This window comes from Seriola lalandi, unplaced genomic scaffold (assembly GCF_002814215.2).
Source record: "Seriola lalandi dorsalis isolate HSWRI2012SDOR001 ecotype SW California unplaced genomic scaffold, Sedor1 jcf7180002054478, whole genome shotgun sequence".
In the NCBI taxonomy this organism is placed as follows: Eukaryota; Metazoa; Chordata; class Actinopteri; order Carangiformes; family Carangidae; genus Seriola; species Seriola lalandi.
Window position 1 is genome coordinate 340,583 of NW_019525031.1, and position 11,374 is coordinate 351,956.

General features: G+C 44.8%; 1 protein-coding gene across 9 annotated transcripts in view; it reads left to right on the forward strand.

Moving 5' to 3' along the window:
- Positions 1 to 11,374, forward strand: part of ppfia1 (PTPRF interacting protein alpha 1) — a 41,405-nt gene that overhangs the window by 22,450 nt on the left and 7,581 nt on the right. For 8 of the 9 annotated variants that reach the window (XM_087175634.1, XM_087175635.1, XM_023412394.2 and 5 more), the window contains exons 10-20: positions 2,743 to 2,826; positions 3,463 to 3,594; positions 3,796 to 3,858; positions 4,008 to 4,087; positions 4,997 to 5,147; positions 5,760 to 5,983; positions 6,081 to 6,312; positions 8,746 to 8,775; positions 9,562 to 9,686; positions 9,772 to 9,944; positions 10,041 to 10,134. In XM_087175634.1, the coding sequence (XP_087031760.1) occupies positions 2,743 to 2,826; positions 3,463 to 3,594; positions 3,796 to 3,858; positions 4,008 to 4,087; positions 4,997 to 5,147; positions 5,760 to 5,983; positions 6,081 to 6,312; positions 8,746 to 8,775; positions 9,562 to 9,686; positions 9,772 to 9,944; positions 10,041 to 10,134 (1,388 nt within the window). The remainder of the gene's footprint in view (positions 1 to 2,742; positions 2,827 to 3,462; positions 3,595 to 3,795; positions 3,859 to 4,007; positions 4,088 to 4,996; positions 5,148 to 5,759; positions 5,984 to 6,080; positions 6,313 to 8,745; positions 8,776 to 9,561; positions 9,687 to 9,771; positions 9,945 to 10,040; positions 10,135 to 11,374) is intronic. The other variant, XM_087175637.1, reaches the window with a different exon arrangement.

The window sequence follows — 11,374 nt, forward strand, 5'->3', positions numbered from 1 at the left end:
CAACTTTCACTTTTTGAGGTTTTCCTTTGTCTAGGAAAAAATAACAAAATCTAATCAATATTCTGGATGTAACAGTGATTCCTTGAACTAAATGAAGGCAGGGTTTAAGAAAAACTGAGCTTGTTAAAGAAATTTAGGCAAAAATTTGATAAAAATTCAATAACAGCTTTAAAAGTTTAACAGGAATGTGTTTCAAACAGTTTATATTTATACAATAATATTAAATTATGACACTATTATTACATTTGGTTTGTGTTGCTAAACTCAACTTTTTATTGAGACGTAATGACATTGGATGGATAGAATCGACATTATAACTAGCTAGTTAAGTTAATTAACTCAAATGAAACTAACCGGCCGTGTCATGATGGACGTCCACTGTTTAACTCGTTTAACTTGTTCTCATCTGAGTCTTTTGTGTTGCGATGTCACATGCTGATTTAGATATTGTAGCATTTAGAAAATACCCAAACTGTACATAAAGTTTACATTTTCTTTAGTAAAATATCTTTTAGAAGTGATTACATTTCAGACCGTGTCTTTTTGCCCCCTCTCTTTCAGTCTCACATCCCATCTGAGCTGTTTCCTCCGTGCACTTTTAATGATCCTGACCCTTAATCCACACAGTTGTGATATAAAACATGGCAGAGAGACAGACTTAGAGATGCCTTGGTGTGTTTAATATCACCTCCATGCAGTTTCCAAGGCATCCACATAACTGATCCGGTCTTGTTTCCACCCTCTTCTACTTGAGCATATTGTTCCTCCTCTCACCCAGCATGATGTCTGTCTGTCCTCCTGCTCCGACAACCATCATTAAACTGTTGTTCCATTTTTGAATGTGTGTCTGTTTTCTCCCTCTAGCCACTGTGTTTAATCGTGTTCATGTTAAACCAACACTGTATTCTCTCCTCTGTCTGTCTGTCTATCTGCATGTCTGTCTGTCTGTCTATCTGCATGTCTGTCTGTCTGTCTGTCTGTCTGTCTGTCTGTCTGTCTCTCTGTGGTCTCCATGCTGCTCCTTCCACCTCCCTGTCAAACCCCCTAGTGTGTTCTGTGTGGCTCTAAAGGCTCTAAGACTCAGAAGAAGGTAGACCAGCTTTATTCACAGAGATAGACCTGTCCGCTCAGAAACTGGGAAACTCCAGCTCTGTTTCTGAACTTAACCAGAGCAACAGGAAGTAGTGGCGCTGTTTACGTTTCCAGAACTACTGAAGAAATAAAAATCTGATCTGCGTTCTTTAAAATAGCAAAGAAATCCAATTATTTCCACTGAATTTCAATCAGGGGTGGACAGTAACAAAGTACTTTTACTTTGAAGCTGAGCTTTTTAGTCAAAGGAATGAATTATTATTTTATTTTGAAAATGTGATGTGAGAAAAACCAATCACAGCCGACTCCTCCACTGTCAGCCATGTTTGAACCTGTCAGTGTCTGAACGATGGAGACGTGAGATGAAGATGAGGCAGAAGATTCTTCACCAGAGAGTCTGATCTGAAGTCTGTGTTTGAAGGTTTAGAAATAAAGAAAGATTCATTTAGTTTGAAATATTTGCTGCGTTTACCACGACCAGACTTCATCACTGACTAAAATAATTTGCCACCCAACTTGAGAAAGCACGTTGAGATATGTTAACGTTTATCTAATTCCAGATAAACTTTTCAGTTTAAAGTAGTTGTTGTTTTTATGCTTTGGTTGGTCAGATCCCATTAGGTTGGTCAAGAGTCATTAGGTTCTGTAAATGTGGAACAATACAACAACAAGAATGTTGAATACTTCAGTGTTTTTCTCCAGTACTTAATCTAAAGTAAAACACTGAGGGAACAACTTGTACTGGAGTAATATTTGAGGATCTATACTGTGACTCCAGTAATGGAGCTGTGTACTTTGTCCACCTCTGATTTCAGTGGTATTTCATCCTGTCCGTGTGAAGTGCCTGGTTAAGCGCAGTGCCAGACTAGATGTTAAAGTGGTAGTATGTTATGAAGCCTGATACCTGGTCCTGACCCGGCCTCCTCAGTCTGCTTGTGTGTTCTGCTGTAGGTTCTGGTGAGCTGTGTTGATCAGTACTTCATGCCGCTGCCTCTCCTTCTTTTTCTCAAACACATGATAAAATAAAAAATGTTTGGTGTCTAACACAAACAGGAAGCACCAGCTGATTTGCTCAAAGCCCGTTAGAGCTACTAGAAAACTGGAACAGGAAGTGTCGCAGACAGATGTTTACCACTCCATTGGTTCTGACATGAAAACGAGCCAATAGACTGATAATATCTGCTGCGCACACATTATGTTTCTCAACATATCTAATTGCAGATGAAATATGGGATTAAATGTTTTTTGAGTCAGTAATCCACATAAACACGTCTGTAGTCGAATATAGAATCTGGATGAATTTCCCTGTTCTGTGGTAGAGGTGCATTGTGGGACGTACCGGCTGCTTTTTTGTTTTTGTTTTGGTGGGTTGTGCTACTTTGCTCTCCTCTCCTGAAACAGATGATTTTACATCCGTATTCTGTAGATACCATATGTACCGGGCTGTTGGTGGGGTTTACTCCAGCTTGATTTGCAGGACCTGGTTTACCCAGACCTTTCCTGAGCCAGGTCCTTCTCCAGGATGGTTGATCAGACACTGTGGAGGGGAGATCAAAGCAGGCCTAGCTTAAGGGACACTCTCATTAGCTCACATACAAGATAAATAAAAGAAAAGATAAAGGTTTTTGTGTCATTGTTCCTTATTTTCAGGCAGAGGAGCGTCACGGTAATGTGGAGGAGAGGCTGAGGCAGCTGGAGACTCAGCTGGAGGAGAAGAACCAGGAACTGCTCAGGGTGAGAAAGCGGGAAGAGCGGGAATCTGCTGCTGTTACAGTGGACCGAGCGCTCACAGTTTTACTGCTACTGATAGTCTTCAGCGACGTCCACACGACTATGTTTTCATTTTAAAACTAAAACGATCTCCGTCCATTTTATCAACTCGTGAACTCACGAGTTTGGGCTCAACAGTTCCTTTAACCATCTATCAGCGTTCACTTTCCTGCTCCGGACAATCTGACCAATCAGAGGAGGGGACGTTCCCACCTGGTTTGTGATGATGTATTTTGATTCACTTGAATTTTTCTCTGTGTGAAAACAAACTGAACCTACAAGTTTACAAACTCATCAACTGAATCGGAGCAGAGCAAACGAACTGTAGGTGTGAAAACACCCTAAAGCACAATCCCAGAGTTTTCAAAATAAAACACAACCCCAGAGTTTTCAAAATAAAACACAACCCCAGAGTTTACAAAATAAATCAGGTGCAGCAGAGTTTCCAAAATTCTCAGTGTTAGGTGTTTCGTAAACTCTGGACTCAGGACGGCAGGAGCAAACGTGACAAAAGAGATCGATTTAAAACTAAAGCGTAGCTGTGTGGACGCAGCCTTAACACCTGCTTTCTTTTGAAATGCTCTTGTTCTGCTCACGTAGGCACGACAGCGGGAGAAGATGAACGAGGAGCACAACAAGCGTCTGTCTGAGACGGTGGACAAGCTCCTGTCAGAGTCCAACGAGAGACTCCAGCTCCACCTCAAAGAGAGGATGTCTGCGCTGGAGGACAAGGTGATTCACTGGTGCAGCGACGGTTTACAGGTGGAATCTAGGACCTCGTTCTAAAGTCGGCGTGACGAGGACGCTGTGCTCTTCACCTTATAAGTATTTGCTGTTGTCCGCTGCCGGCGACATGGTCTGTCATGGTGGAGGGTTAGAAGCTCAGGTAATGTTTATTTCCCGGTGTGTCAGCTTGTGTCTGTCTCTCCTCAGAACGCCCTGATTAGAGAACTGGACCACACCAAGAAGCTGATCGAGGAGTCCCACCACGAGAAGGTGAGGGATCCGTTTAAGTATCAAGTGTTTCTGCTGCTACTTTGGCTTGTTTTTCTCTTTTATTTGAAATATTAGCAATTGTGGCTTTTTTACCTTTAGGGGTGTTTCTTCACTAGATGACTAAGATGTGTAAATTTCCTCCGCTACAGGAGCAGCTTCTGATCCAGATTGAGACCATGAGGGCGGAGAATGAGCAGGGTCGGAGCAGGAGCAACTCTTTACTTCATGGGTGAGCAGTTCGACCCGTGGGAGTATACGCCTCCAAATATCACGTTGTCTTTAGAGCGTCATTACTGCATTTGAGCCTGAGACGTTTCTCCTTAAACTACACGACGCTTTCTAACTTCGTCTGACCTCGATCGAGACACTGACATTAAAAGTTATGGAATATTTGGATTAGTTTCACCGTTTGTCTGGGGCATTGCTGCTCTCTCTCTCTCTCTCTGTCCCTCTCTCTCTCTCTGTCTCTCTCTCTCTGTCTCTCTCTCTCTCTCTGTCTCTCTCTCTCTGTCTCTCCCTCTCTCTGTCTCTCTCTCTCTGTCTCTCTCTCTGTCTCTCTCTCTCCCTCTCTCTCTCTGTGTCTCTCTCTCTGTGTCTCTCTCTCTCTGTCTCTCTCTCTCCCTCCCTCTCCCTCTCTGTCTCTCTCTCTCTCTCTCTCTCTCTCTCTGTATTTACTGATCGATTCTCATCCACATTCTTTGCCAGTGACGTTGAGACTCACATCACTCAATTCTACATTCCTGTCGGCTGTTTTATCCTGAGCTCAGAGTGAGGAGAAGTTGTAGCTGGAGCTGATTTCTCATAAATACTGCTCCAGAGAAGGAGAATAAATCAAGATCGTATAAAGATAGAAACTTCCAATCACCTCTAGAACAATCCAAACAGACGTGTCCAACTTCCTGTGTTTCTTTATTATGGTTTTCACTGTTTTTATCCATCAAATATGGAAGAATTCAGGGTCTGTTTTTTTGTTTTATGGGCTGTTAACCTGTATTATACTGTACTGAAGTCTTTATTGAGTGACATGTATAATTAGCTGAGGTTGTGCACTCTGTGAAACTTTTAAAAACTTAATTAGGAAAAACACAAAGGTATGAAAACACGTACCTCCATGATGTCGTGTCTCATGTTTTCACAGACGGTCTCAGCTGGGCAGCACTCCAGATTTCAGGTATCCAGTGTCGGCCTCCTCAATGATGGACAGTAACTCAGACCATTACGGCAGCGCTCTGGTGCTGAGGAGACCTCAAAAGGGACGAGTGGCCGCGCTCCGGGACGAGCCGTCCAAGGTGAGTTGTGTTATTAATTATTATATTATATAACTATAAGATTTGAGGCTTTATAGTTGATCATTTAATTTTTAAAGAATGCACCAGTCAGCTCAGTCAGTGCAGACTCAGCTCCTCGTGATTTATCCTGACATTTTAACAGTTGCCTGGAATCATTCAATCAAGTTAAAAAGTGAGATAAAAAGCAGCTGAAATAATGTTTGTCCAGGCTTAAAGAGATTAAAAATGTAGAAACTTATCTCAGATTCACTGGATGGAGGTTTTTATTATATTTTTGTGTTGTCTTCCTCGTAACACGTGCTGCCTTTTCTTTACCTTCGTCCTTCCTCCACCTGTTTCAGTCTAATGTTTGACTTCTCTCTGATTTTCTTCTTCTCCGTTTGTCTCTTTGCTTCCACTCTGGACATCAGCGACATGTAAGTCAGTGTGGTGGAGACAGCAGTGACGGTTATTTGTGTCCGAGTGGTGCATTAAACATCCAGCTAACTGTTTTATCTCTTGTCACTTCTCCGGCCTTTTTATCCCTTTTCTGCTTTTTCTGACTCGTCCATCTCCTCCTCCGTTTTCTCTCTCTCTCCCCTCCCTGTTTCACACCTGTGTGCGTTCAAACAGGTGCAGACTCTTAATGAGCAGGAATGGGAGCGCATGCAGCAGGCGAATGTGCTGGCGAACGTGGCCCAGGCCTTTGAGAGCGACATGGACGCCTCGGACCTCGAGGAGGACCGAGAGACGATCTTCAGCTCGGTGGACCTGCTGTCCCCTGGTGGCCAGGCAGACGCACAGACCCTCGCCTTAATGCTACAGGAGCAGCTGGACGCTATCAACAATGAAATCAGGTACCGGCAGCTGCGCAGCCACCAGAGCGAGCGCAACAAAACCCCGCTTCATTTCACCTTACATCTCCCATTTTCATTTTCACTTCCTCTCCTGCAGGATGATCCAGGAGGAGAAGGAGAGCACGGCGATCCGGGCAGAGGAGATTGAGTGCAGGGTGGGCAGCGGCGACAGCCTGGGAGGACGTTTCCGCTCCATGAGCTCCATCCCTCCGTCACTGTGTGCGGGCTCCTCGTTGGGCGGCTCCCCCCCAGGCTCTGGTCACTCCACCCCCAGACGCATCCCACGCAGCCCCAACAGAGAACTGGACCGCATGGGTGTCATGACCTTGGTAACACGTCCTTTCCTCTCGCATGTTTCCCAGAGCACATTCAACTCCCTGTTTGAAACAGCCAGCACTTAGTGTTGGTCTCTGATGTTATATAAATCTGAATAAGTCAGAATTATTCTTTCTTTATAATTGTTTTCATTGTGGTTTGTCGTCTTTTTGTTTGTCTATTTATTCTTTAACACTTTGTGTTATAAATCTCTTCACTGTGATTCATGTACTAATATTTCCTGTGTATGTATGACAGTGTGTAACCATGTGCATATGTAACTGCCCCCTGCCTGTAGCAGTATTGCTATGACCCCTACATCATCCAGAGCTCCCTCTCCCAGCAGACCCTAACGTACCTGCCCTATGGTGCAACTGGCTTCAGCCCCCCCCCTCAAGCCTTTAGCTATGCACCCTACTTCCAGGTACCTCTCTCCACAGCTTCCCCTCCTCCCCTCCTCGGGTGGGTGCAGTCTGCCACTTCCTCTCTGCTCCCTTCCTTCTGACATCTTGAATACAACATCACAGTGACGACATATTCTCATGCAGGAAGAACAAACATGTAACTAAGAGAGATTATATTATTTTATTAACAGAATTTACAGAAGGTGGTTCAAACGTTATTGATCATTAATGGAAAAGGAAAAGATGATTAACAAGAACAAAGGAGCCGTCGGTTCATCTGGAATAAACTATGTTGTGATCTTCCTGGTCCTGTTTCATCGTGTTACATGTAAATGTTTGAACAGTGAGTTGAAAGCGACGCACCTTTCAGCCGGGAACCAGAATTCCCTTTTATGGTTAATGCTAGCAGAACAGAAACAGTGTTGTTTTGGTTTAGGAGCTCAAAAGAACACGCCCCCCCTCTCTGCACCTGTGAGCTCCTCCTGCTCACCTGTGTACCTCTGGTGCTGCTCGGAGCTGCTGTGGTTTGTTTTGGGCCGCAGGTAACGTCGTCTGCTGTCGTCGCCTGTTGTGCAGTCACCTCGTCTCGATTTACTCAACACAGCATTAACAAATCAGATAAAGAACAAAGATACTGGAGCCTGCCTTCAGTGTTTCTGTGAGGCCCAGCTCAGACGTTTACATTCTTCTCAACCCCTCCCCTGTGTGCCGAAACACACACAATCAAGTTTAAAAAAACGGTGAGCTCGGGTGGAAATTTGGATTCCCTGGGCCACTGTTTTTCCTGTTAACACTGGAGCTGGCATTACTCATCCGTCAGTCCTTCAAGGAATCTTGATCTTGCGATTGCAGGAATTGATTCAAGTTGAAGCAGAATCTGCATCTGTTCAGTCCTTTCAAGATTTCCAGGGGGGGAAAAAAAGGTCGTCAATCACTTGCCCCCCCCCCCCTCCATTAATGTGTCATGTTTGTTGGTGAAAGAATAAAGCTGTCATGCACTGGCTTGATTGCAGAGCAGTTATTGTAGTGAAAAGGTCATGAAGTTTATTGAAGCTGGGCACAGATGTGAAAGGAGTGCTGGTCAGAAAAACAACTGTCCGTTGTGTTTCTGGTTTGAATCTTTGCTCAGTAACTGTCACGTCTGTATTTTAAAGCATCAGTGAAACCAGAAGTCAGAATGTTTTGATTCCTGAATAAGAATCTCTGGAAAGAAAAAGAACATTTTGGGTGATTAAATTAATTTTTTGCTCGCCCACTCAATTTCCTCTTCCTGTTTCCCTTTTATAGCTCAGTAATCTCTTCCTCGCCGTGGCCTCACCGTGTCAGTTGAGGAAAGGAAATGAGTGATTAGGTATTTTCCCCCCTGGGGGCAGGAGAAACTCCCACAGAAATGTGGCACGCTGATGGTTTATTTGCTCTGCTAATGCCAGGCCTGTGAGGAATGCAGCGCGGAAAAAAAATTCCTCTCGCTTTTAAGGTGCGCAGTGGAAAAAGTGACGAGAGCAGCTCCGCTTTATGAAGTCAGGTGTCGCACTGCCAAGCGTTTAATATCATAAAGCAAAAGCAGCCACATAACTTTGAAGCTAGCGAGCTCATAGCACTGTGCGCTGTGATGTTAATCAGAAGTGACCGTCGAGCTGCTCCGCTGCCTCCCCGCTCGATTAGTCAAATAAACGTCATGGAGACTTTTTCTGCTGAGATATTAGAGCTAGTGTAAAAGTCTGTCCCTCTGATTTCCTGAATGTCCTTGAACTAGGCTGCACCCATCCCACCTCGTCCAGCGTGGTTGTTTTGCAGTGTCTCCTGCTCGGGTCGTGCTGCTGCAGACTTTCTTTTCTCAGGAATTGCACGTCTTCACTGCACAATTAAAACTGACAGTTCTTCTGTGTGTGTGTGTGTCAGTTTCAGGGTAAATGGGTAAATGTATATCTTTGCTGTGATCTCCTGCTGTTCTGTGTGTTTGCATGGCTTGGTTTCACTGCTGGTCTGTTGTGTGTCTTCACTAACTGCTTTTCTCCTCTCTCCTTTTTTGCCATGCTTCAGCCTAGTGACCTGCGCAAGCACCGCAGGAAGGTAAACTAGAGACCTGCTGTACTGGCCTCTGTCAGCTGCCTGTCTGTCCCCCCCCCCCCCGACCGTAATCCACAATGTTCAGCTTTAGTTTCTCTATGCCGTCGCACAGTTCACCACCCAGTAAACATTACACTGCTGCATAAACTGTCAAAGATCCTCTTGAAACACACAAAGATGTTGTGATAACATCATTAGAGCCTGTGATGGTCACTGATGAGACATGAACGAGTTTGCCTCGGTGCTTTGGCATCAAGTTGGTGTTTTGGTACTTTAATTTACTTTCAGGATTTTATCCATGAATCCTTTTCATCTGCTGCAGCTTCGACCGACAGGATGAGAAAATTAACTCTGTAGCAAAAGCTAAAGATTAGCCGGACATAACGCTACGTACGAGGCTCAACAGATTTCTGATGTTACCTGCTCAGAAGTCTTGATTCTTTGCATTTACGTTTTTGCTTCCACAATAGAGTCATAAAAACGTCTTTTTGTTTTTGCCGCAGCTTTGATCACATTTGTTCTCTGCTGCAACGTCAGCAGCGTTAATTCTTCTAGGTGTCTCTGCATCTTATTTTCCTTTTTGGAAGTAAATAATTCAGCTGCACCTGGTATTTACTCCGAGCTGTAGTATTGATATATAAGCTGCTCGGAGCATAAAGTATATCTAGTGTAACCTCAATGAAACAGCTTCTATTTAATTTATTATGTGTGTGCAGAATAAAGTGTGTCATGGTCTGTACAGAGTAAAATGATCCACCTCACTAACGTGTTTCTCCCGCTGTTACACAGTCTGCTCAGGATGACAAGGCCACCATCCGATGTGAGACGTCACCCCCCACCACTCCACGCTCCATGCGTCTGAACAGAGACGCAGGACACGCCGCCAGCCACGAGGACATCAGAGACATTCGAGGGTGAGACCTGCGCCCGTCTCGCTCCCTGGTTTGTCTTCTGTCTCTCTTCTCTCTCCATCTAATCGCTCGCCTTTTGCTCCCACAGTCTGGTCGGCCTGCAGGACGGCCAGGGTAGTAACCCCAGCAGCAGTAACAGTAGCCAGGACTCGCTCAACAAAGCAGCCAAGAAGAAGAGTATCAAGACTTCCATTGGACGCCTCTTTGGAAAGAAGGAGAAGGGCCGACCCAGCATTCCCGGCAAGGACTCCCCCAGCCAAGGTCAGACACCAGGCATGTTTATGTGTGCGTCATGCCTCCAGTATCGCTGTTCCCGGCCGTATCAGAACTGAACGAGGTGTTTGTTTATGTTCCCAGCTGGAACTCCTGAGGCAGAGAGCTCTCCTAAGGAAGGCTTAGGAATGGGCACCCTGGGGGGCCCCGCCGAGAAGAGCCGGAAGCTGCAGAAGAAGTAAGTGTCTTCCCGACAGATCCCCGACACTCAGCTGTTTCCACAGTTAGAGGGATAGCTGTGGTTATTAGAGGTGGCGTCGTGTGAGGTAGTCATGCATAGTCAGTGTGTTACATGCGGTAGATTCAGTTTAGAGGAGCAGCAGGAGGACCGGTACACTGGCAGAGTGATGAGCTGCTGTGGGCGGGGCCAACAGGAGAAACATGTTTCAGACACTTTTAAAAACACCCACTGAAACAATCCAACATCTGTTTAAATGTATGATTCATGTAGAATATTTTCAGCTCTTTCTCTTCCCATGAAAACATCTCTTTCCTTTGGCACTACATTTGTCCACTGCTGAACTACCATATTCTTACGTACTTATTGATTAACTCAGCTGAGCTGAGGCTGCGGCATAATGTATGTACGCGGTCTTATCTATTTTAATTACATTTAAATACATTTTGGCACTACATTTTCGTCAACAGCTGAACTACGATATTCCTACACATAAGTGCACCCCTAACGCTGTATCACGCCGCAGCCGCAGGTCAGCTGAGCTAAACTTCACTTTTTTTTTCTGTGAATGTGTTTTATTGGGAGTCATCACAAAACATTACAGATAAACAAAACAATGACACGAAAATGCTCCTATTATATCCAGCCTCTTGCCCTCTCGCCCCACCCAACACCTCCCTTTTTACCCTGTGGGCTCTTATTCTTAAGGAACTGTGTTGACAATAATGACAAATATGATTAATAGTTAAAACAGAAAACACCTAACAATAACAATAGAAAGCAAGGTATGTTACAATCAGTCAATGAATAAAAACACTTTGTTTTGACGGGAAGATAAAAATCTTCTACGTGAAGCTTCATTTAAACAGATATTGGATTGTTTCAGTGGCGTCTAAAACAGCAGCTCGTCACGCTGCTGGTGCACCGGTCCTCCTGCTGCTCCTCGAGACTGAATCTACTGCAGGTCACACACTGACTGAACAGGACGACCTCACACGGCGCCACGTCTGATAACCACAACCACCCCTTTAATATAACGGAGAATGATGTTGAGAGAGGACGTGATGACACTCTGTTGTACAGCATGTCTTTACTGGAGTACAGTGTTAATAATGTAAATGTCTGAGTGTTGTTGTGGGCTCAGGCCTGGCTCACACGCTGCCTCCCTGCCACCTGGCTCACGCTCACTCCTATCAGCTCATCCTCCTTCCCCTCCACACCCAGTCATTTCCACTGCCCC